General features: G+C 43.3%; 1 protein-coding gene across 11 annotated transcripts in view; it reads left to right on the forward strand.

Moving 5' to 3' along the window:
* eps15l1a (epidermal growth factor receptor pathway substrate 15-like 1a) overlaps positions 1-26,707 on the forward strand; it is a 332,219-nt gene that overhangs the window by 148,879 nt on the left and 156,633 nt on the right. For all 11 annotated transcript variants that reach the window (XR_010957886.1, XM_067968026.1, XM_067968036.1 and 8 more), the window contains exons 14-18: positions 4,554-4,715; positions 13,200-13,397; positions 18,712-18,882; positions 20,840-20,966; positions 21,091-21,144. Coding sequence is in view for 10 of the 11 variants with exons in the window: in XM_067968026.1 (XP_067824127.1) it covers positions 4,554-4,715; positions 13,200-13,397; positions 18,712-18,882; positions 20,840-20,966; positions 21,091-21,144 (712 nt within the window). In the remaining variant the exon portion in view is untranslated. The remainder of the gene's footprint in view (positions 1-4,553; positions 4,716-13,199; positions 13,398-18,711; positions 18,883-20,839; positions 20,967-21,090; positions 21,145-26,707) is intronic.

Consider the following 26,707-nt stretch of genomic DNA (forward strand, 5'->3'; position numbering starts at 1 on the left):
CACAGGGATCGGTGCTGGGACCACTGTTGTTCACAATTTACATAAACGAATTGGAATCAGAAGAGCAATATCAAAATTTGTGGACTACTGCACTAAATTGAGGGGAGTAGTTAATACTGAGGAAAATACAGGAAGACGTTAACTCATTTACAGAATGGGCGTGTGAATGGCAAATGAATTTCAATATAGATAAGTGTGAAGTGGTGCATTTTTGGTTGGGGAGTGAGGTCTCCATATTACAAAAAGGATATAAGGCACTGGAGAAGATGCAAAAAAGATTTTGGATGACACCAGAACGGAGAGGTTATAATTATCAGGAAAGAATGAATAGACTGGAACTCTTTTCTCTGGAAAAGAGAAGGCTGAGAGGTGACCTGATAGAGGGCTTCAAAATTATCAAGGGGTTTGATAGGGTAGATGTAGAGAAGATGTTTCCATTTGTGGGGAGTCCAAAATATGGGGCAATAAATATAAGGCAGTCACCAATAAATCCAATAAGGAATCCAGGAGAAACTTTATTACTCGGAGAGTGGTTAGAATGTGGAACTTGCTACCACAAAGAGTAGTTGAGACGAATAGCATAGATGCATTTAAGGGGAAGTTGGATAAGTACATGAAGGAGAAAGGAATAGAAGGATATGCTGATAGAGGGAGGAGGCTCGTGTGGAGCATAAATTCCGGCATAGACCAGTTGGACCAAGTGGCCTGTTTCTGGACTGTAAATTTAATGTAATTCCAAGTAGTACCTAATAGATTACTTCTGTAGTGCAGTCACTGATGTTTCATAGGCAAATGTGGCAGCCGATTTGTACACAACAAGGTCCCACAAACAAGAAATGAATGATTGGCTAGCTTTCAAAAGGCGTTTGATAAAGTACCGCAGGGTAGGCTTATCATCGAGGTTGTGGCCCATGGAATAAAGGGGGCAGTAGCAATATGGATACAGAATTGGCTAAGGGTCTGGAAACAGAGAGTAGTGGTGGACGGTTGTTTTTCGGACTGGAGGGAGGTGTACAGTGGTGTACCCCAGGGATAAGTGCTGGGACCACTGCTTTTCTTGATGATCTATATTAATGACTTGGACTTGGGTGTACAGGGCACAATTTCTAAATTTGCAGATGACACAAAACTTGGAAGGGTAGTGAACAGTGAGGAGGATAGTGATAGACTTCAAGAGGATATAAACAGGCTGGTAGCATGGGTGGACACATGGTATATGAAATTTAAAGCAGAAAAATGCGTAGTGATATATTTCGGTTGGAAGAACGAGGAAAGGCTATATAAATTAGAGGGCACAACTCTAAAAGGAGTACAGGAACAGAGAGACCTGGGGGTATTTGTGCACAAATCGGTGAAGGTGGCAAGGCAGGCTGAGAAAGGTTAAAAATGCATACTGGGTCCGGGGCTTTATAAATAGAGGCATAAAGTACAAAAGTATGGAAGTCATGATGAACCTTTATAAAACACTGGTTCGGCCACAACTGGAGTATTGTGTCCTGTTCTGGGCACCGTACTTTAGGAAAGATGTGAAGGCCTTAGAGAGGGTGCAGAAGAGATTTATTAGAATGATTCCAGGGATGAAGGACTTTAGTCACGTGGATAGACTGGAGAAGCTGGGACTGTTCTCCTTGGAACAGAGACGGTTGCGAGGAGATTTGATAGAGGTATTCAAAAATCATGAAAAGTAGATGGAGAGAAACTGTTCCCATTGGGGGAAGGGTCAAAGACCAGAGGTCATAGATTTAAGGTGATTGGCAAAAGAACCAAAGGTGACATGAGGAAAAATGTTTTTACACAACGAGTGATTATGATCTGGAATGCACTGCCTGAGGGGGTGGTGGAGGCAGATTCAATCGTGGCCTTCAAAAGAGCACTGGATAAGTATTTAAAAGGAAAAAATTTGCAGGGCTATGGGGAACGGGCAGGGGAATGGGACTAGCTGGATTGCTCTTGCATAGAGCCGACGCAGACTCAATGGGCCAAATGGCCTCCTTCCGTGCTGTAACCTTTCTATGATTCTAATCTGTTTTTAATGGCGCCGGTTGAGGGATAAATGTTAGCCCGGACGTTGGGTGAGCTCCTTCCTCTTAGTATAGTGTTATGGGATCCTTTAAATCCATTTAAACTGGCAGGCGAGGCCTTGATTTCACATCTCATTTGAAAGACAACATTCAGTACTCCCTTAGTACTGAAGTATCAGCTTAGACGGCCTGCTCAAGTTTGTAGTTGCGCTTGAAGTCACAACCTTCTGACACAGATATGAGTGTGCTATCAACCACGTCAAGTTGTCTACAAATCCTGTAACTTGTTACAGGTAACAAAATTATAATATACCTAATAGTCCAGGGTCGTCCAAAATGAGGACCAAACCTGGCCTGTGATCTCTTCACCAACCCCCCCCCACCCCCCCCCACCCCGGTTGCCTGGCCCCCTGCACCTTTCTTTGCTTGTGAGCTTTTCAGGTGGATGTAAAAGATCCTATGGCATTATAAGAAAAGCAGGGAGTTCTCCCGGTGTCCTGGCCAGTATCAACACAACCAAAAACAGATCATCTGGTCAGTTAGTTTTAAACCTGATTTCTAGTTTGCTTTGAGAGCAGTTGAAGCTGGGATTTTATATTTATTGATGGATGGGATGCTGGACAAATAGAGCAGAGGTCGGCGGTCTGCGTGCAGACAGTTGAAGCACCAGACGTGCTAATGGATTTGGTTGTGCGCTCAAAGCGTGAAATGTGCAGATCGCCCCAAACAATTCCACTCGTACCCTGGGAATCGTTTTATCGACTGTTGCACCACAAGGATATCGCTGAAAGGGTGGTGGCAGAAGGGAAGTAAGTCTCAACCTGATCTTCAGTATTTATAAGATATTCTGGTAAGCCTGAGAACATAAGAAAAGGAGCACGGAGCAGGCCATGCGGCCCCTCGAGCCTGCTCCTCCATTCAACAAGATCATGGCTGATCTTCTACCTCAACGCCATTTTCCTGCACCATCCCCATATCCCTTGATGCCTTTAATATCTAGAAATCTATTGATCTCTGTTTTGAATGTACTCAATGACTGAGCCTCCACAGCCCTCTGGGGTAGAGAATTCCAAAGATTCCCCACCCTCTGAGTGAAGAAATTTCTCCTATCTCAGTCCTAAATGGCCTACCCTTTATTCTGCGACTGTGACCCCGGCTCTAGATTCCCCAGCCAGGGAAATCATCCTCCCTGCATCTACCCTGTCGAGCCCTGTAAGAATTTTGTCTGTTTCAATGAGATCACCTCTCATTCTTCTAAACTCTAGAGAATACAGGCCTAGTCTACTGAATCTCTCCTCATACGACAATCCCGCCATCCCAGGAATCAGTCTGGTGATCCTTTGTTGCACTCCCTGTATGGCAAGTATATCCTTTCTTAGGTAAGGAGACCAAAATTGTACACAATACTCCAGGTGCCATTTCACCAAGGCCCTGTATAATTGTAGTAAGTCATTTTTACTCCTGTACTCACATCCTCTTGTAATAAAGGCCAACGTACCATTTGCCTTCCTAATTGCTTGCTGCACCTGCATGTTAGCTTTCAGTGACTCATGTACAAGGACACCCAGGTCCCTTTGAACATCAACATTTCCCAATCTCTCACCATTTAAGAAAATACTCTGCCTTTCTGTTTTTCCTTCCAAAGTGGATAACTTCACATCTGCCATGTTCTTGCCCACTCACTTAGCCTGTCTATATCCCCTTGAAGCCTCTTTGCATCCTCCTCACAACTTACATTCCCAACTAGTTTTGTGTCATCAGCAAACTTGGGAATATTACATTTGGTCCCCTCATCCAAATCATTGATACAGATTGTGAATAGCTGAGGCCCAAGCACCGATCCCTGCGGTACCCCACTAGTCACAGTCTGCCAAACTGAAAAAGACCCATTTATTCCTACTCTCTGTTTTCTGTCTGTTGACCAATTCTCAATCCATGCCAGTATATTACCCCCAATTCCATGTGCTCTAATTTTGTTCACCAACCTCCTGTGTGGGACCTTATCGAAAGCCTTCTGAAAATCCAAATGCACCACATCCACTGGTTCCCCCTTATCGATTCTACTAGTTACATCCTCAAAGAACTCCAATAGGTTTGTCAAATATGATTTCCCTTTCATAAATCCATGTTGACTCTGCCAAATCTTATTATTTTCTAAGTGTCCTGTTATCACATCCTTTATAATAGAGCGGAGGCTAGGAAACCTTGGCCATGCATTGCAGCTTCACACGGGGCCTGTCTCAAGTGGGGAATATGGCAACTGATCGAAAATCAGTAGCAATTAAATTAGATTGTATGTTCATTCCTGAAGTATATGGAGTGCTATCTTGTGGTGGGTGGGGTCAATGATTTTAAATCAAACGCTTGAATAAAGCCACTTTGGAATGTTATATTAATACCAGGGATATACTGTCTGGAGTTAAATGAAAGTATGATTCACATTACCAAAGGAGGTTTTGTTTCAGTCCGGGGCTGAGTGTTCTGTTGTCGGAGATGACTGTTACCAAGGGTTGGTTCTCTGTTTGTTGGTAGGAACTACAGAATGATCTGGACAGAGAAAACAATAACCTGCAGGAGCTGGAGTCTCAGAAACAGGCTGCCCAGGACAGGCTGGATGAGATGGACCAGCAGAAGGCCAAGCTTGAGGACATGCTCAGTGACATCCGGCAGAAGTGTCAGGAGGAGAACCAGACGGTAAGAACAGGGGAAACTTGGGACCTGGAGACTCTAAACAACTAAGTTGTCAAATAAGCTTTCAAGCGGTGTGCCATACCTGGGACTGTGCAATAAAGTGGCAGCACTGGCCCGAACTATGCCCTGTTGGACATTCCTGGATGCTTCCTTGTATTTCTACAACCACACTGAACCTTCACCTCTAACACGTACAGCGGAGGTACATATATTGCATCTCTGAAATTCTTTTCAAGGATTGTTTAACGTTTTGGGTGGTGTAGCGGGTTTAGCATGTTGTCCTTTCACTTTGGGACCTATACTTGAATCAGTTATTGATGGGTTGAAAGTCTCCATCATCTGCAAGCTGCATGGGTTTTATGTGATTTTTTTTCTACATATATATAATGTATGATGCTGAGAATAAGAGGCAAGGCCTATAATAGCACTGAGGTTGAAAAAGAATAGGTACATTATATTGGGACTTGGTGATCAGGTGATAACTTTGAGTATTAAACTGTAGGAAGGACAAAATTCAAAAGGGTTATACAAAAGTAAAATGTGATCACCAATTCAAGGCTGTAACTCACACTTGGAGACCAGGCGACTATAACAAGGACTTGCATCCATTCAACACGTTCCCAGCCACCTATTATTCTGTTTATAAATTTAAAACCATCATTGATTTTCTGAAACATCGCAAGCTTACTGCATTTTCTAACTATTTTAACCCATTGTGTCAAAGGGTTGAATTGAAGTCCTGGAAAAGAATGAATTAATGTCGGAGATAGTGCAATGCACTAAGGAGGAAGAGCATTGTAGGAAGGGGTGTCTGCGGGTTAGGAGGAACGTTCAGAGGCTGCAGTATGGACAAAAAAGTGAGTGGGGATTATAATTGTTCGGGCTGATGGTACAAAACTGCCCATAATTCAGCAGAGAAGGTGTCGAACCGGCAGTTTCACTCAAAGCTGCTGCAAGGATTTAATAGTTTGGAAAATCGATGATGCTTTTATCTTTAGAAACTCCCAGTTGGCTGGGAATGTGTTGAATGGACCCAAGTCTTTGTTATAGTCGCTTGGCCTCCAAATGTGAGTTACAACCTTGAATTTATGATCATATTTTACTTTTGTCTTCTCTTTCATATGAGTTTTCCCTGTTGCCAGCACTCTCCTCGATTCGGTTTTGCTATGTTCAGTTTTATAGCTTGCACATATGTGGATTATTGTAAAAGTTTTTTTTCCCTATAAAGTCCTCGTTGTGATTGAGTTAACTTTATTATAAATCTGGACTAGAGCTTTAGACATGTGAAATTCCTTTTGCTGCCATTTGCTGTCCTTTTACAAGGATGATGCCAGAACTTCGAGGCTATAACTATCAGGAAAGACTGAACATGCTGGGACTCTTTTCTCCAGAAAAGGGAAGGCTGAGGGGTGACCTAATAGAGGTCTTTAAAATTATGGAGGGGCTAGATTGGGTATACGTAGAGAACATGTTTCCACTTGTGGTGGAACCTAAAACTAGGGTCAGAAATACGATAGTCACTAATAAATCCAATAGGGAATTCAGAAGAAACTTCTTTAACCAGAGAGTGGTTAGTATGTGGAACTTGAAGCGAGAAGCATTTAAGGGGAAGCTGGATAAGCAAACAAGGGAGAAAGGAATAGAAGGATTTAAAAAAAAATTCGTTCATGGGATGTGGGTGTCGCTGGCGAGGCCAGCATTTATTGCCCATCCCTAATTGCCCTCGAGAAAGTGGTGGTGAGCCGCCGCCTTGAACCACTGCAGTCCGCGTGGTGAAGGTTCTCCCACAGTGCTGTCAGGAAGGGAGTTCCAGGATTTTGACCCAGCGACGATGAAGGAACGGCGATATATTTCCAAGTTGGGATGGTGGAGGGGAACGTGCAGGTGGTGTTGTTCCCATGTGCCTGCTGCTCTTGCCCTTCTAGTTGGTAGAGGTCGCGGGTTTGGGAGGTGCTGCAGTGCATCCTGCAGCCACAGTGCGCCGGTGGTGAAGGGAGTGAATGTTTCGGGTGGTGGATGGGGTGCCAATCAAGCGGGCTGCTTTGTCCTGGATGGTGTCGAGCTTCTTGAGTGTTGTTGGAGCTGCACTCATCCAGGCAAGTGGAGAGTATTCCATCACACTCCTGACTTGTGCCTTGTAGATGGTGAAAAGGCTTTGGGGAGTCAGGGGGTGAGTCACTCGCTGCAGAATACCCAGCCTCTGACCTGCTCTAGTAACCACAGTATTTATTTGGCTGGTCCAGTTAAGTTTCTGGTCAATGGTGACCCCCAGGATGTTGATGGTGGGGATTTGGCGATGATAATGCCGTTGAATGTCAAGGGGAGGTGGTTAGACACTCTCTTGATGGAGATGGTCGTTGCCTGGCACTTGTCTGGCGCGAATGTTACTTGCCACTCATGAGCCCAAGTCTGGATGTTGTCCAGGTCTTGCTGCGTGCGGGCTCGGACTGCTTCATTATTTGAGGGGTTGCGAATGGAACTGAACACTGTGCAATCATCAGCGAACATCCCCATTTCTGACCTTATGATGGAGGGAAGGTCATTGATGAAGCAGCTGAAGATGGTTGGGCCTAGGACACTGCCCTGAGGAACTCCTGCAGCAATGCACTGGGGCTGAGATGATTGACCTCCAACAACCACTACCATCTTCCTTTGTTTTCCCCCGATTCCCATTGACTTCATTTTACTAGGGCTCCTTGGTGCCACACTCGGTCAAATGGTGATATATGCTGATAGGATTAGAAGAAGTAGGGTGGGAGGAGGCTCATGTGGAGCATAAACACCGGCATAGACCTGTTGGGCCAAATGGCCAGATTCTGTGCTGTTAATTCTGTGTAATGTAATGTGATATGGAGCAAAAGTTAACAATGAGGATAAATTGGTAATTTAAGTCATGTATTCTAATGGCACAGCTTGGAAATATGATTCTAAAGATGATTCTGCCCTGATAGCTCAGTTAGTCAATACACTGTCCAGTTTGGGAAACCGAGCCCCACACACCAGGAACGTTGCAGGCCCAATTCATATCTGTGCTGCGTAAGCTGATCTCAGCTGGAACAGAACTTTCTGCAGTGCAGTTGACCCTAATACCTTGGGCTAAGAAAGGGAAAAGTCAGCCAGGGTTCCTGCTCCCAATCACTGTCCAGGTCCTACTACTGGAAAGTGTGTGTATCTGTCTGCATGTCTGCGCACATTGGGCGAGGATAGGATCAGGTTCCCACAAGCCTGGTCAAATCGCCTATCGCTTCTTGTTGTCCAGGCTCACGCATGAAGAATGACCACTTGGTGAGGTTCTTTAGGGCGGCCAATGACCATGAAATTGTATCCTAGCACATGTTAGTGTTTTTAAGACTGGAGGAGAGAAATTAAGATTGGAAAGAAAAAGTTGTTTGGGAGTTATCAGCATTGCATCACGAGTCTGGTTCCAATGACTGTTTAAGCTGCTCAAGGTCCAGTTGTGTGGGTTATGTTATTGTCTGAATCCCTCGAGAGTGTTGCAGCAAAGTAATTCCTCCAGCCAGCTGTTCAGTGTCTAGAATTACCATACACTCTGAAGAAAACAACTTGCCCCTGCATCCTTCCTTCCAGCTCAGTTCGGCTGCACGTTATCACCGAGCGTGCCAGGAATAATGTTCTAATAAATCAACGGGTTTGTAATTTAGTTTCAAAGTATCGTTCCCACATGGCCTCTGGCTTAATAGGCAGCTTGTGTGAGCTGGGAGGATGGGGTAGGGTGGTCCAGGTCATCGTTTTCTACACGGCCACCATCAGTGCTGCTCAGCAACTGCCCGGCAGCCAGTTTGCCTTTCCCCACGAGGCAGACCACTCCCTCGCACAAATGTTTTTCTGTCCATTTCTAAATGTCAGCCATTAACTTGCACTGCTGTGGCTGTGTTCCCAGATAAACCTTTGGAGTATTACATTTTTTTTATTTTTTTTTAACACTATTCCAAAAAAATATGTGCACATACTTCAATTTGTTTGAAGAATTCTCCCTGTAGTGTTGTACATTCTCTTTATATTAACCATTGCAAGATGGTGGAGTATAATCAAAGTTTCTGGTTGGGTTGGAATGTTATGGACTGACCCAGACTATGTGCAGAATCCTTACTCGTCTATTTTTCTTATTGTAAATTTTGTCCTTATCGAGTTAAAGAATGTCAGGGCTGAGGAATGGAATATTTTCAAATTTTGCCATTTAATATCAGTGCCAACCATTCCCAAACGTAGATAGACGCCTGTAACTCTGCTTTAACCTGAGAAGAGCGCCCTTTAAAGCACACTTCCCTTCTTCCTCAGCAGCCACTGCCACTGAGAGATTGGTAGAATTTACGGCCAGGTAGTGGTGTAGTTGCCTGTTGTGTACTTGAATCTGCTCCAAACTCAATTTGTTTGGGTTCCGTTCACCTCTGCAATTTTAAGTTCAATTTGAGCCGAGGTCCCAAGTGTGAAAAAATGGTGTTCTAACAAACCGTATTACCTAGTTTTTAACATTTAATATATTGTCCATTTCAGTTGATTGGTAGGAGGAAGATGAGAGTTGAAATAGACAAGAAAAAACAGCACATGGCTGTTATTGAGCATATGCGATTCTAATAGGTGACAGATGGCCGATTTCCCTCTGTGACTGATTTTGACTGTTGGCTCTCATTTTGTACATTAATGAACTTCCTGTCCCTTGTTCTGACCCACTGAGTTGTGAGTGCTAGGTGGTGTGCACAGTAATGTGTAATAGTTATTGCTGTTGTCCAGTGGAGTCTTGTGCTACAGTTAGTTACCTGTTTGTGCCCTAGTCCACTAAATGACTTGCTCAGCTGAACAATACAAGTTTCAGTGAGAGTACTATTCATACTCTCCATGTGAATGCCCCTCACGAAAGGCATCGTGTGCTGCCTGCTTGTTACGGAGAGTACCATCTGCAGTTTTCTCCCTGTACCCAGACGCTTCATTGAACCTTTACACTTCTCCTGTCCTGTCTGTCACACTAAAAGTGTTCACACTCAAATTCTCCAAGAACAAAAATGACCAGAGTCAGAATGTCTACAGCCTCTTAATTGATCTTGCCAATCACACTTAAAAAACAGATAAAACCAGGTTTCTGACCCACAGCCGTTTAGCAATTAAATTTTGAATAAACTCAATGTTTACTTAACAGTTATATTTTGAGACCTTGAAGAGACACAGATTGATCTTGAGAGCAGAACTGTGTGTTGTGCATTACCTGACATAGTGCTTGCTAAGGACAGGAGCATTATCATCTGACTTAACATGAGCAACACCACGGGGGATCCACTAGCGCATAAAATATATTACATCTGTATATTTCCTGACATTATGTCACACTTCTTGTGTCACGCCTTAGTGTCATGTTTATATGCCGATTTCTTGCAGCTGACTGAAATGTCATATTCCTAAAACAATGACTCTCCAACTATGACCAGTGATCAAAATTCACCACTGTTTCTTGGTAACTTCAGAACACATCAATAAAATGAAGAATTTAACATAACAAACATTAAAAAAAAATATATAATTCACAGCGCAGTCCTTATTCTTTCTCATACGATTCTTACTATCCTCTTATAAATCCTGACAATGTTTTCCTTCTCCTGCTTTGGCAGCCTGGGCCCCAATTTCCACTCCTTACCTGCATTGCTTCATCATTTCAACATTCCTCCCTGCCTTAACTTCCACCATTTCTCTGCTGTTACTGTGAGTGTCCAGGACTTAGGTCCCCTTTCACCTTTTACACCTACTTGCTGTGAAGAAGACTGTCCAACTGCCCATCCCAAAGCACCAGGATGTTGGCAATAGTGATCAAAGGAAACTCTGCTGCAGCATGGAGGTAAGCAGTGGCCACTGTCCTGACCCAGTGCACATACACAGCAGTCAACAACTACCACACGCACATGCAAGCAGTCACCGGCACGGATGCGCACACACATTCGGAGACACAGCAGTACGTGCAGGCATCCCAACTAAACACGCCTGCTTCTCAATAAACACCCAGCTTATCTTGTTTCTGTCTTCACTTCTTGCTCTGTACTTCTCCCTAGCAACATTTTGTCTTGCTCCACTGTTCACTGCAAGCCCATGTGCTTACCCCAAACTCTCAAACTCTCACCCATCAAATGTCACTACTGCCCAGCTCCTGTCCATTTTTAATCCTAAACGTGGTCTTACTTTGTGACCACTTCATAGTCTGAATGTCTCCACAGCTCAGCTACCAGCCATTAATGCTTCCGACTCTCTGTCCACTGTTACGCTTTTTGGTCCCCTCCTTTCTGACGCTCCAACCTCTCTCCCTTCCTTTGCTCACTCCAACCCTTCCCTCTTAGGTCTCTCACAATGTAATCGGCAGTACATTACAAAACCATCTGAAGCCCTCCTCCCACTCCCCTGCTCCCGCCCCACTGCTTTTAGATGCCTGACTACTTATTGCAAGACTCGACCCCCCAAACCATCCGTACCCGAACCCTCCAAGACGTCTCACATTCGAGCTTCCCCAAATCCTCCCGCAGCGTGCCTCAAGTACACACCCTCCCATCCTACCACTTCAGTCTCCACCCCCCCACTACCACACTACACTCCCAGACCAGAGCCCCTCCCCACTCCTCCTATATCACAAACCCCACTGTAGCTGCAACTGTTTTCTAATCCCCTGCTGCTACTGTTCTTTACCAGCTCACATTTAAAAAAAAAAGCACCTGGCCATAACAGCTCCATTGTGCTGCTGTCCTGCTCCCTCACCTGTCCAAAGAAATCTCTTCATTGCTTCAGATATCCATCAGCTCACCTGTCCTATGTACCCAGCACTCTCCTTATAAACAGCAGAACTACCTTTCCATGAGCAGTACCACAGGTGATCCACTAGTTCTTCATCCATTCATGTATAAAATGCATCTCCACACACTTCCTGTCTCTCACTTTGTGATTGGATCAAATTTCATATTCATAAAATTTTTACAATCCAATCTCTGAGCACTGATGAAAATCTATTGATTCATTAAAAAAAATGCTGAAGCTGAACCAATCCCTTTTTTCAAATTCCTTTTGGCCGCAACAAATCAGAACCCAATATTTACCAATAAAAAGAAAGACTTGCATTTATATAGTGCCTTTCATGACCTCAGGACGTCCCAAAATGCTTTACAACCAATTAAGTACTTTTGAAGTATAGTCACTGCTGCAATACAAGATACATCTCCATGCACTTCCTGTCTCTCACTTCTGGAATTTCACTTCGTGATTGGCTCAAATTTCACATTCATAACATTTTTATAATCAGATCTCTAACTGAGCAGTGATGAAAAATCTATCAATTCAAAGAAAATGCAAATGTGAAAAAACACGATCAAATTGCTTAAAACCTGTTCAAAGTGGCCACCATTTCTCATGTTGAAAAAATGGTTTGTAACATAACAGAGATAAAATTAACACAAAAGCAAATTCATGGTGAAACAGTTATAACATTCTGTTGTTTATGTGCATTACTTTATTAACATTCGCAGACTGAAAAGATTAAGGCTTGAGTTGATATTTTTAGAGCTATTACGATCAGGAGAGAGTTAGCAACTACACCTGTGCATCCAGTTTCTAGTGTGCCACAGTTTGAGCATGTGGAGAATCTCCTGGCACGGATCAGTATGATTCTCTCAATAATCTCTGCAACAACTCAAACCATGCCTTTCTTCAAGCTGTAACAATAATTCAGTTTGTTTTTTCAAATAATTTCAAAACAAGTTGGAGCATGAACTTTAGACCTGTTTTTGAGGTAAGGTTTAACAAGAAAACTGTTTATTTTTACTTCAGGCGAGGCTGAGACAGACTGACTAAGACAAAGGGGGAGAGACCGACTAAATGGTTGGTCACTGATTGTGGAGGAATGGGCAGAACTGTGGAATTCAATCCTTAAAGCATCAGCACAAATCCAATTGCCTTGAAATAAAAACAAATTTTACCTATTTATTCATCACAAATCAGTGGCCCTAATAATTTGGTATATGTGGAATACAAAACAGCTTATTATCTGAATCACCAGGAGCAATGCCATGGGAGATGTGCGTGCATATATGTGTGTGTGTGTGTGTAAATAATTAAAACCGTTAAATATTTTGAATCCTTTGGGCCCCTGTCAGCATCTTTTGCTTATAGTTGTACTAAGCTGTCACCTTGTGTTTTAATCAAGTAAGCTTGTCTTAGCTGTTGAGTTCATGGTGTTTTTAGTGACTAACGCGCGGGGGTGTATCATTATTATATAAGCTTCACTTGACGTACTGTAACTGCAGCCTCTATTGTCCAGAAAATAGTGCACTGTATGTTTTTGAAACCAATTGAATTTACGTGATGTGACGAAGCCTCAGACACTGAGTTCTTTGAATGCTGTGTTTGAGCGATGCATTGTGTACTGTATTTTCTCAGGATCTGTCAGCAATTGTCACATTGCTGGCATTGTGTGATTAATTGTACTGAATTTGTGTGGGGCAGATTTCATCTCTGAAGATGCAGATCGCGAACCAGGAATCAGACATGCAATCCCAGGAAGAGGAGCTGAACAAAGCCAAGACCGAGCTGAATAAACTGCAGCAGGAAGAGTCACAATTAGAACAGAGTATTGAAGCTGGCAAGGTCCAACTTGAAACTATCATTAAATCACTGAAATCTACACAGGATGAAATTAATCAGGTGAGAGCTGTAGATATTGTTGTCTATACCTCAGCGTGTCTGTGTCCCCTCTTTTTTAGGGAGGACAAGAGATTGAGAAGCCTCTGGAAATTTAGAGATGAAATGTATATTTTAACGAACCGTTCATTTCACGTTTGGACTCTTAAATTGTTGGGGGGGGGGGTGAGGGCAGGAGAACCAGCTTTCTCTTCCCCTCACCCCCCACGGCTTCGCTTTGTACAGAACTGAGCAAATTGACTTTGTATCTGAAAAGATTTTGTTTGACTCCTGGAAGTTTGATTCAGAGGCTTCAGCTCCCACAGCACTGAGTACCAGAAAATCCTTCATCATCCTTGATGACATTACTGCCCCTGGTTTAAACTGATGGCCAGCTGATGTATCATTTACAGCTTTCTGGAATAACTTTACCACAGATTAAATGATTTGATCCAGAGGTAGGTTCTCAGGGCGGGATTCAGCTCCTGACTCGTTTCCGCATCTCCCTGTCACTTGGTTTCATCAGCTTTTGAAATCTCGAAGTGCGTGCAGCAGGTGATGAATCTTCCATGACTGAGGGGCTGATAGCGAGGAGCTTGGCAATGTCACTCAGGCCCAGGGTCATTCCCCGTTGTCTCATCACTGAACACCGTCCACTTTTAGATGAATTAATATGAGAGAAAATGTTATTACTACAGACAAGATCACCAATAGGACCCCCTTTTAAAAAAAAAGCAAAACATAAATACTAAGAAAAACCTGCCTGATAGTCACCTGACGAGGCAGAGATTAATTATGAAACATATTCATTCAACACTTTGAATCCTGCCCTTCATTAAGATACCAATGAGCACTAATAAAACAATTAGATTTTACTTGCCCATAGACTTTCTGTGGAGTTTTGTACAGCAAGTCACTAAGTTAGAGATTGATTCAGCGCGGCGTCCTCTACAGGACATCTGGGACCCGAGTGAACAGGGCAAGCAGCTGTCTATCTCCTTAACCAATCAGATTGAAGAATCTTTAATGCACAGCGCAAGAAAGTGTAAGTTAGAATAGTGAATTCAGAGTATCATAGTAGGTACACTACAGGAGGAGGCCATTCGGCCCATCGTGCCTGTGCCAGCTCTGTGAAAGAGCTATCCAATTAGTCCCATTCCCCTGCTTTTTTCCCAAAGCCCTGTAAATTTTTTCCCTTCAATTCCCTTTTTAACGTTACTATTGAATCTGCTTCCACCACCCTTTCAGGCAGTGCATTCTAGATCATTACGAATCAGTGGAAACAGTTTCTCTTTATTTACTCTATTAAAGCCATTCATGATCTTAAACACCTCTAAAATCTCCCCTTAACCTTCTCTGTTCTAAGGACAACAACCCCAGCTTCTCCAGTCTCTTCACATAACTGAAGTCCCTCATCCCTGGTGCCATTCTAGTAAATCTCTTCTGCACCCTCTCTAAGACTTTGACATCCTTCTGAAAAACAACCGTTCAATTCTACTCTCTGCTTTCTGTCCCTTAGCCAATTTTGTATCTACACTGCCACTGTCCCTTTAATCCCATGGGCTTTAATTTTGCTAACAAGTCTGTTATGTTGTACATTATCAAATGCCTTTTGAAAGCCCATATATACAGTATCAACCACACTACTCTCATCAACCCTCTCCGTTACTTCATCAAAGAACTTTGTTAAGTTAGTCAAACACGTTTTGCCTTTAACATATCCGTGCTGACTTTAATTTATTAGCCCATACTTTTCCAAGTGCCAATTAATTTTGTCCCAGATTATTGTATGTCTAAGTTTTCCCGCCACCGACATTAGGCTGACTGGCCTGTAATTGCCGAGTTTATCCCTCTCCCTTTCTTTGAACAGGGGTGTAACATTTGCAATCCTCCGGTCCTCTGGCATCGTCCCCATTTCTAAGGAGATTGCAAGATTGTGGCCAGAGCCGCAATTCCCACCCTTCCCTCAGTAACCTAGGATGCATCCCATCTGGACCGGGTGACTTTTCTACTTTGAGTACTGCCAATCTTTTAAGTACCTCCTCTTTATCTCTTTTTATCCTATCCAATATCACTACTAGCTCCTCTTTTACTGCTATGTTGGCAGCATCCTCTTCTCTAGTGAAGACTGATGTGAAGTATTCATTTAGTACCTCAACCATGCCCTTTGCCTCCACAAGAAGATCTTTTTTGTCCCTATTCGGCCCCACCATTGCTTTGACCACCCTTTTACTATTTGTGTTTATAAAAGATTTTTGGGTTCCCTTTTATGTTAGCCGCCAATCTATTCTCATACTCTCTCTTTGCCCGTCTTCTTCCCTTTTTTAGATCTCCTCTGTAGTTTCTGTATTCAGTCTGGTTCTCTACTGTATTATGAACCTTACATTTGTCATAAGCCTCCTTTTTCTGTTTCATTTAAATCTCTATATTCAATCATCCAGGGAGCTCTAGCTTTGGATGCCCTTCCTTTCCCCCTCATAGGAATGTGTCTACTCTGTACCCATTGTCAAATCAAGTACAGTAAGCAAAATAAAGAGAGGGAAAGAAAGGTTGGATTGAGAGAGAGAAAAGACAGAAAAAGTAAGAATTTTTTTATTTAAATTTTTTAAAAAATGTCCAACAATAATTAAAAGCTGAATGAGACTCCACATTTGTAAAAGTTAATTATAAATGCCAGAGAGGTTGTTTGGCAGTAATTAAAACGTACCACGCCGTTAAAAGGGTGCTTAGACCAGAATGGACAAGCCCTAACTTTTGATGGCAAGTTTAGTCCGTATCTATGAGGTCAGTACAGGAACTTCATGCCGTTACAATACAGTTGAACGACGATTCAGACAGTTTTCACACAGCTTTTGGAGGAGCAGGGCATCTCGGACAGCAACTCCCAGGCTTCTACGCTTAACTGCGCATGTGCGGTTGCCGGAAGTTACTGTCTGATTTGCACATAAATAACGGTGAGCACTGTTAGCCTCACTGTTACTTTAACAGAAAAATCCAACCCAGTGTTTAATTCCTGGTTTTCTCGCACTGTTTCATGCTTCGCTTTTCTCTCTCTCACTAAGATAGTAACCTGGTACCTTTTGCTGTGTTCAGGATGTGTAACTCATCTAGCTCTCAGCTTGAGTTCTGAGCTAATGATCTCATAAATGGCGAGTGCTGTCCATAGCCTAACCTCGCTATTTATAGCGTTGCTAGAGCAGAACTTCATGTCAATCTGGGCACATTCTTCAAACATTTCTATCCAAGGTGTCTCTTACCGATTGAAACAATCTGTCTCCAAATTTGCTTCTCGGTCTTGGAGCTCATTCCTCACTGTGTCGATATTAAGTGTGCAGATATTTTTATAATAGAATAGTAGCGGGCAGTGCAGGCCGTATCGTGTGTGTGTGTGTGTTCGTAACTTTGTGTGTTAATGTGGCACAATTTGACATCATGCAGTCAATGTGATCTTAAAAAATGATACATTCCAGTGATTTTAAGTAGAGCAAGTGATTCTCCTGCTCTGTAGAGACTGGCCTGTAATTCCACAGAGGATGCCACACAGGTTCCACAACATTGATTGCCTCTGCCTCTACCTCAGGTGCTGAAACCATTGTCCATGTTTTTGTCTAGAATCACTTTCTCCGATGTCCTGCATGCCGGCCTCCCACCCTCCACATTCCAAAACTCAACCCCCCATTCTGCCCCAGCCTAGGACTTGCTCGCCATCACATGCTTGCTGACCTACATTGGCTGTCTACACCCAATGTGATGAATTTTTAAATCTTTATTTTCAAATCCCTCATCCACCATCTCTACAACCTCCTCCAGTCTTGTATCCACTTCCTCGCCCTTTGGTTCTCTGATCTGGCCTTCTGTGCATCAACACCTCACCGTTGGTGGTAGAGCCCTCAGCCGCCTTCGTCCTGCTTGATGGAACTCCCTCCCCCACCCCCCCCGGCCATCTCCCCACCCCTCCCTCCATCTCCCCACCCCTCCCTCCTACAACTCCCTCCACCTCTCAACCCCTCCCTCCACCTCTCAACCCCTCCCTCCTACAACTCCCTCCACCTCTTCTCCCTCCTTTTAGCACCTTCTCCAAACCCAAGCTTTTGGCCATCCCTCCTACCATGCTTCAGTGACTGTTCTTTTATTCCCTTTTATCTTTTACGTCTGCTTTTGCAGCCCTCCCTCCCCCTCCCCGCCCCACCCCGCCCCGTGAAATGCTCGGAGCATTTTCTGTGTCAAAGGCACTATATAAATGTTGTTCCAATGTGATACAATAAACAAGTGAACCCAACAGCTTTATCGCACGGTTAGCAAAACTGAGAGCGCAAACAGCTGGACAAGTTGTGTAATCAGGGCTTTTGTGGTGTTTGGTTTAGACAATGGTTTATTTTCTGTGAAGTGTTTCAGTTGTGGAAATAATGTTTTTGTGGCTGATTTATTCCACAATGGCAAACAAATAGATCATTGAAGTCGTATTGTGCAGTTGCTGTGGTGCGTGGGATGCAGATGAGCGTTGATGTTAACCCAGGGAATTCAGAGCAGGAGAAGCAAGGATGAGAAGGAAGATGTATAGTAAAGCTGGTGTGTGGTAGATAGGAATACAGGAGGTAAAAACACAATGGGGAGAAAGAAAGGAATGAGCTGAAAGACTGAGACGTAGTCTCTCAGGCAGACATTGCGCCAGAATGAATAGTAATCAAGTTCCAAGTTTTATAAGCCTTTTATTTTCCTTTTTGATGATTTTTGTTTTATATCTGAGATTTTATGTGTTGTTCTGTTCAACAGTGAGGTGTCTGAACCTAACGTGATCTCATTTGCAATAATAAAAATCCCAGGAAAATGATATCACAGCTCGAGAGACCTCAGCCCTGGAGTGTTTGGAGCTGTTTAGAGCCACCGCAGCTGGTTAACTGGCATTGTCTTCAAATATGTCGTAGTGCAAATTGACCACTGGGAGGCAGAATGGTTTCACCAAATAGCATATCATAACCTGCTTATGTAATGTTATATGACATTACTTCATCTCAAATTCTTGCTGTCTCTCACATATTAGGGTGGGGTGGGTGGTAGGGTAGGGGGTATGACTGTTATGCTGTTCTGGTGTATCTGTTCTACAACACTAAAAATTAAAGACCTCTAAGTGTTTCTTTTGGGTGATGTAAGGCACTTTAATGATCTTTATAGGCTATAATGGAATAGAGAAATTGCCATTGCCTGGTACCTGCTCACCTCTTACCAAGTACCAGAGGACAGCTATGGGGTTGTGGTCTATCTGTGTATCTACTTTTTATTTGAGTTGAACACCTTATGAAAAGTCACTTAACGTGATCCCTTCTGCTTTCACAACTAGGCAAGAAGTAAACTATCCCAATTGCAAGAGACACAGCGAGAAGTTAGTAAAAACATTGACCAGTACAGCAATGCACTGAACGGCTCATTAACTGATCATGGCGGGAGCATGACTAACCTGGCAGACATGAGCGATGGCATCGCAGAGAGAGACAGCGGCTTCGCAACAATGGTGGGTAGGGAGACACTACTGTAGACTCATTTTGGAGGGTTCATTCACCCCTTTGCTCTCTCCTTTGTTCCGTCCCATTGCCACCCAAATGAACTTCCCGTAAAGCAGCAGGCCAGCTAAAGCGGATTGATGCAGTTGTTTTGATCAGAAGATCTCCATTATGTTCGTTTGAAGTATTTATGTTTTGCCCTGTGTTGAGTGCCGTTCCCGACCCAGCAGGCAGGGGACCTGCTTCTAGGCCTCCCTTGATATTGTTCTGAAACCAACTGGGAGCGATTATAGAACATATATGGAGGCCATTTGGCCCAACATATCTGTGCTGTCTCTCTGATAGAGCGATTCATTTAGCCCCATACACCTGCCTTTCTCTGTAGCCTTTTGATTCTTTTTCAAATATTTATCCCTTTTGAAACCTACTAGTCGATTTCCTGTACCATTGCACATAGGAAATCAAGAGGTGAAGTAAGGTTAAAGGATGAGAGATAATTGGACCCAGGTGCGTAGGTGTAAGATTTTTAATAAGATATAGATAGATGTGTATTATACACATTTAGTCCCTATTTTAATATTTATAGTCAAACAGCAAACTTACTGCAATCTGGAAGCAAAAAAGTTGACGGTGCGTAAGAATTTCTCTGAGGAGCTGGGAGTGCAACCCAGAGGTGTTACAGTGCCGCCACTGCTGGGAGGGTGTAATCCCAGTGTGACAAATTTACACAGGCTGTTTCCATTATAAATGTGGACACAGGAAGGACGCAAAAGTGTAACAAAAACATAACAGGAAGTAAGGTTTTGTAGACAAAGTGTGTGCAGACATAAGATTTTTAATAAGATGTATAAATTATGATTCTGCTTCTACCGCTGATTCTCAGAGGGCATTCCGTGTCCAAACAGCCCTTCATGGTGGTTTTTAAAAAAAAACTTTTCTCCTTACCTTTCCCTTAGTTGTTTTGGTGCTAATATTAAATTTATATCCTTGTTATAGACTCATTGACCAGTAGAAAGACTTTTTCATAATTTTCCTTATCAAAACCCTTCAGAATTTGAGTACCTCTGTGCGATCGTCTCTTGTTTGTCCCAGTGAAGAGTGTTCCAGTTTCTTTAGTCTCGCCTCTAAATTAAAGCCGCTCATCCCTGGGACTACCTTAGTGAATCTCTACTGCACCTTCTCTATGACCGTGACATTTTTCCTCAAGTAAATCGCCCAAAACTGGACACAATATTCTAGCTACGCCTAACTGAAGAATTTTTATAGTTTTAGTATTATCTCTTTGCTTTTGTATGTAATGCCTCTGTGTTTAAAACCCAGGATTCCATTTTTTTTAAGGTTATTTTTTTAAAAACAGCTTTCTCAGCTTGTTACCTCACTTTTAAAGATTTGTATATTTGTATTCCAAAATTTGTCTGCTCCTCTAATCCTTGTAAAGTTTTATTATTAGTGCATATGTCCTCATTTTTCCTCTTGAAATGCATCACCTCACATTTCTCTCTTAATTTTCGTCTGACATCCACGTGCCCAGTCCAGTAACCTGTCTATACGCTCCTGTAATCATTGGCAACCCTCTTCACAGATAACCAAATCACCTATTTTTGTGCCAGGTGCAAATTTTGATACTTTGCCCTGACACCCTGACCTGGAGGATTCTGCTGTTTTGCAGCCCTCCACTTGATTAGAATTGATGTCTCTTAGTAGGGGTAAGAGTATCAGACTGCTTGGGGAGAGGTGAGTGGAAGCAGGTCACATACGGTTAGGAAGGGGCAAAGGCAAGCAGGGAAAGAGTGTAGATGGAGTAAGGTATTGTAGAGGACTGATCCACTCAATTTGGACAAAAGGAATTTCTTCAATTCAACACAGAACCCAGCCTTCATATATAGAATAGAGAATGCAATGTATTTATATAGTGATTATTGGTGAGCTTATGTACTGGAAAAAGATTGAAGTTTATTTTGTGTTCAGGATGACCCCTTCAGGGGCAAAGCATCACCGTTCAATAATAATGTCCAAGAACTGCACACAGACCCATTCCAGTCAGAAGATCCCTTCAAGACAGATCCATTCAAAGGAGCCGATCCCTTCAAAGACAGTGAGTAGCTCATAGTTTGAAACTGAAGATTTCCTGAAAGGTATTTTTCTAATGGTCTGTGTCCGTAAATTAATGATTCAATTTACCTAAGATTTATTTGTGCTCTCGTGTGTTTCCTTGACAGGTGACCCATTCCAAAATGACCCTTTCGCTCAACAGCAGACAACTGCCTCAACGGGTATGATGTTTGGAATTTAGCTCCTTGTTTCACAATGTCTGTCTTTCACCCGTTCCCCGGGGGGGGGGGGGGTGGGCGTCTTTCGCCCGTTCCCTGGGAGAATAGATGTTGCTCTCCAGCCTCCTGCCATGCCGTTTTGTTGCCATGCACATTTCAAGTTTCCTGCCTGACTTTTGATGAGGGAGAGACTCCCTCTTTTGTTTATTCCCCAAACATGTTACCCCGTCCCATACACTATCTGCAGTCAACCAAGTGGCTGACTTACTTTCAGGCCTCCACCAATTCTAGACAGTGTGTGAGAGGTCTGGGTCATGACTTAGCTTATTCTGCATCTTAAGCGTTTGGACTCTGCCTGGTGCTACCTTACAATCAGACTGGTAACTCGGAGACTGGAGCCTACATCCTACCTATCCTTGATTACACAGTGCGCTGGGCCATAGCGCTGCTTGTACATTATTCCAATTGGTTGCAGTGTAGAATTACATTGGAGGGGTGTGCGGATCAATTATCAAAGATGATGCTATTTTGTTTGGTGCAGGTTGGTTTTCTGTGAATGCATGGTTATGCTCGCTATACCATTTTACCCAACTGCACCTGTGTTCTCAACCTTGTGTTGAAATCCCTCCATGGCCTCGCCCCTTCCTGTCTCTGTAATCTGCTCCAGCCCCACAACTCTGAGATCTCTGCGCTCCTCCAATTCTGGCCTCTTGCGCATCCCCGATTTCCTTCGCTCCAGCGTTAGTGGCTGTGCCTTCTGCTGCCCAGGCCCTAAGCTCTGGAATTCCCTCCCATAACTTCTCCTCCTTCAACACGCTGCTTAAAGCCGACCTCTTTGACCAAGTGTTTGGTTGCCTGTCCTAATATCTATGTGGCTCAGTGTCAAATTTTGTCTGATTACGCTCCTGTGAAGTGCCTTGTTACTATGTTAAAGGCACTATATAAATTCAAGTTGTTGTATGTATGCTCCCATTAAGTGGTGATGAGCACTGATTTCTCAAAGCTACTCTGATGGCTCAGCCCACGTGTCAGTTCTTGATGTTAGAATTGGCTTCAGTGCCCCTAGGTTAAGGAGCTGAAGATCAGTGGGGGTTCCTGCTCCTGATTGTTATCGAATGACTCCTACTTGAAAGTGTGTGTGTGTGTGTGCGGCGCCTATGTGGGATGGGGCAGGATACAGCTTGGCTGAGATGTTCCTAGCGTTTGAACAGCCTGCTAGAACTCACTGTCGAGGCTCGTGCACTTGAAGAGGCCTCTGCTTAGTTGGTCCAGACATATCTGTTGAATTCTCATGCGTGTTTTTGTCTTGCAATGCAGTTTTCTCCCCTTTCTTTACTTCTCTCCCTGAAGACGCCAACTTATCCCGGAGTGCATCCTCCGATGCCTCATCCAAGAGGTGCTGCAATTGGCACCGGGTCAACATGAGTTTTTTCTGAACCCCCTCAGCTGGAACATCCTGGTTTCACACAGTGTCCGTCATATGGAGAAGCCACGTACTGCTGAATTGCCTCTGGGTGAGGCAAGTGTGATTGAGGGAAAGGCAGCCATGGACCTCGTAGTCTTTCAAACTTTGAATGTGAATTAGTCTGTCCGCCATGTGGTTTCTGTTCAGTCATTTTCCAGATGTTAATGCAGACGTGAGCGCTTCAGGTACAGTGGCAGTCAGTTTAAGTGGATTTAACTTGGTCAATAACTCCTAATATAAAAACAGAAAATGCTGGAAACACTCAGCAATCAGGCAGCATCTGTGGAGAGAGAAACAGAGTTAATGTTTCAGATCAATGACCTTTCAACAGGACTCTTTTCAGAAAAGGTACTGGAGAAATTAATGGAACTAAAAGTCGACAAATCCCCTGGACCTGTTGGCCTACATCCTAGGGTTTTAAAAGAGGTGGCTGCAGAGATAGTTGATGCATTGGTTTTGACTTCCCAGAGTTCCCTAGACTCTAGAACAGTGCCAGTGGATTGGAAGGTAGCAAATGTAACCCCGCTATATAAGAAAGGAAGGAGAGAGAAAACAGGGTATTATAGGCCAGTAGTAGGAAAAATGCTAGAATCTATTATTAAGGACATAGTAACAGGGGATTTAGAAAATCCATAATATGATTAGGCAGAGTCAACATGGTTTTATGAAAGGGAAATTGTGTTTGACAAATCTATTAGAGTTTTTTGAGGGTGTAACTAGCAGGGTAGATAAAGGGGAACCAGTGGATGTCGTATATTTGGATTTTCAAGAAGCATTCGATAAGATGCCACACGTGGCTGTTACATAAGATAAGAGCTCAAGGAATTGGGGGTAATTTATTAGCGTGGATTGAGGATTGGTCAGCGGACAGATAAGAGGGTAGTGTTGACCGGAAGTCACCGGTTAACGGTTTTGGCTTAGTACACAGAGGAAGAGTCAATTCTCTCTTAATTCTCAATTCGCTTTATTAACGTTATTAGATCATGTACATACCGCTTATACGTCTAGTTAGATATAGGCATGTAGTTTACAGCAGGTTATACAGGTTTATACTCAAACTAGGATTTAAACGCACACCCACTAAGTTTCCTGAGTAATACTCCCCGAGTATTAGGCTTTAAACGCACACCCACTAGGTTTTCCTGACAACACTGCCAGAGTGGTCCCAGAATAGAAAGGATATTATATTACCCGGAAAAGAGAGACGCTGCTGGCCAGGTAATTCTCCCTCTTACTCCCGACGTCGTCTCCATGTCCCCGACGCAGTCTTTACGTCCCTGACGTAAGGTATTCACTTCCACGAGGGTTAGTCTCCAGAGTCTCCCTCACAAACAAAGACACAAACACACACCAACAAAAACACACACTGGCTCTCTCTCTTGCTCACAAACAAACAAAGACACACACACACACACACACACACACACACACACACACACTCTGAGACCAAACCAGCAACTCTTCAGCTTTTATTCCCCAAGTCTGTCTTTTCGAACGATGCTGTCTTCTCCGGTTGGCTCAAAGTTGCTGGAGTGACCGATGTCATCCCCTGATTGGCTCTGTTCCAAGAGCCCAGGTAGCGTCACCGTTTCTTTGTCTCTGTAAGAAGCGGAACGAATTCAAACCGGTTCTGGCCAGTTCAGACCAGTGACTGAACTCCAGGTCACCTCAGTTCAAAAGGTCAGTGTCTTTGTTAGCACTTCGAATTCAGCTCAGCAGTCTTCTGCAGCCTCTGGCCAACATCTCCCCCCTTTTGATCCAAAGATGCCTATCTTAGGATCATTATTCTCCCTTTCTGTGTACCACTCCTGAGGCCGTCATTGTCCCCCAATGGGTATGTTACATCCGCGATTTCATATGATTATAGAAAAAACAATATAAATGGTTATATAAACAATACAAAAAGGAAGCGTATAAAATATACTTCACACAGTGTCCTTATGTTGATAATCGCTTCTTCTGTTTCATTATAGCACTAACATTCAATTGTTGCACAATTTCATTTTTCCACCTTCTAAGCTGATATACATTGAATATGACAAGTATTAATGCACATAAAATCACAATTACAGCAGCATGTGATAAAATCCTGACCCATGGATGTATTTGAACATTAGATCCCCAATTCCAAAACTTATTCCAGAACCCAGGGTCCCGTAACAGTTCACCTGCTTTATCAGCATGCGTTTTAATTATTTTAGTGTGTTTAGTCCATTGATGAATTATCTCATTGGCTTCCTCCGCTATTTGCATCCAAACTGCAGTCAGGTGCGGAATGGGTGGTAGTTCAGTAGGAACATATTTCCACAGATCTTGGTCTATATCGGTACGTTGGACTGTGAGGTTTTCGTTTATTACCATCCTCATTATTGGCTTAGGCAGAACATGTCCACCGACAACCAGGTCTGAGGTCATGTTGTTAATGGCCACATTGTGTCCTTCCAGAAGGCACTGTTTCCATCCTTTGTTACAGCTCATAGCCGCTGTGGCTATGTAATACGTTTGTCCCACAAGGGCGTATTGTAAAAAGGACTGGTTGTTAACCGGCAAAATGGACAATGAACAATTTTCATAAGTACTGAACCCACAATTAGTAAGTCTCTGTCTCGTTATCTCTTCTGGACAGGCCCAGTGATTCCCTCCTTGGTGACACTTTGACAAATCTACCCCTTTCTCAGCACCGTCCATTACAATAGCATGAGATGGTGGATTGCTCAAAGATATCCAAGTACCCTTATGATACTTGCCCACGTTATGAACTCTTTTTAACGGATAGGTCAAATTGCCTCCATGCCGGGGAATATGAAACACCGCCCCAACGTAATATTTCCCTTTGAGTCACTACCCCAATCAATATTTACATAGGTGTGGTCCCAGTGGACCATAATTTTACCTCGACCGTTGCTCCCCGATAGTCGCTCCATAAATGGACCCACAAATTGATTAATAATATTTCCCTCTGGGATTACCGACAATGTCACCTCTAGAACTGTGTTACATGAAAACCGTACTCCCGCTCCCTCCGGTATACCCAAAGTCTTTCCCGCGCACGCTAACCCATCCACTCCCATATAATACAAATTTAAATCCCCTCTTTTCCCTTTGTTGGTTCAGACTGTCTTATTCTGCAGAGCAAAGTTGTCCCTGGTCTCGGGATCCCCTTCCGCCGTCGACACTGCTTCAGGCACGTTCATTCGTCGTGACGGCTCCGAGGCAGGTTCAACCACAGTTCTGATGACGATCAATCTGATAGCAACAAAATGCATCATCCCCTTCATTCTAGGCTGGACCTGGAATAAACAAGTGTAATTTCTGCTCTTATGTACAGTTTCTTTTAGGTACTATCATAAGTCCAGTCTCTCCATATACTGAGCCAGACCATCCAAATCCTGTTCCCAATTTGTTTCAGATTCTAACCGTCCGTTTCTTCGAACCTACTTACTCCCCCCTTTTGTTTTATGTTCCTTTCGTTTTGTTCCTGGATTCGCCTCTGCATGCGAAAGGACAGTGTCAAATTTGTGTTCAATCACCTCCTCTTGGACCTGTAACTGGTCCAGTTCGTGATCTCCCTGACCTTCAGAATTCAGAACATCGTTAGCATCGAGCAGCACATGCCAATGATGATTATCTTGTTTTTCTCCTACCAACTTTAGCTGATTAATGTGGTACCAGCCACTCTTATCTGGTGCCGTTAATATCTTGTATACAGATGGGCTAGCTTTGTCTACTATCTCATAGGGACCGGCAAACTTTGGACTCAAGAATGAGGTGGGCTGGTATATTCTAATCATTACTCTCTGTCCAGGGCTCAACTCTATCTATATCCCACAGCCAGTTCTCCTTTCCCCATCCTGTACTGATGAAGAGCCATCCACAAAAATTTTAAAATAGGGTTCTTCCTTTCCTGTTTCCTTTGTCTTTCTGCTTTCAGGCCCCGTCTTACCCCCTCCTTTTTGTTTTGATACAAATGGGCCCTTGGGGTCATTTGCTATCATCAATTGACACTCATGTTTTTCTCCCTGATAAACTAAGTTGTCTGCTAACATAGTGGTGGTTTTTACCCCTTTCACGGTTATATTTCTCCCTTGCAGCAACAATGTC

This window comes from Heptranchias perlo, chromosome 29 (genome assembly GCF_035084215.1).
Source record: "Heptranchias perlo isolate sHepPer1 chromosome 29, sHepPer1.hap1, whole genome shotgun sequence".
In the NCBI taxonomy this organism is placed as follows: Eukaryota; Metazoa; Chordata; class Chondrichthyes; order Hexanchiformes; family Hexanchidae; genus Heptranchias; species Heptranchias perlo.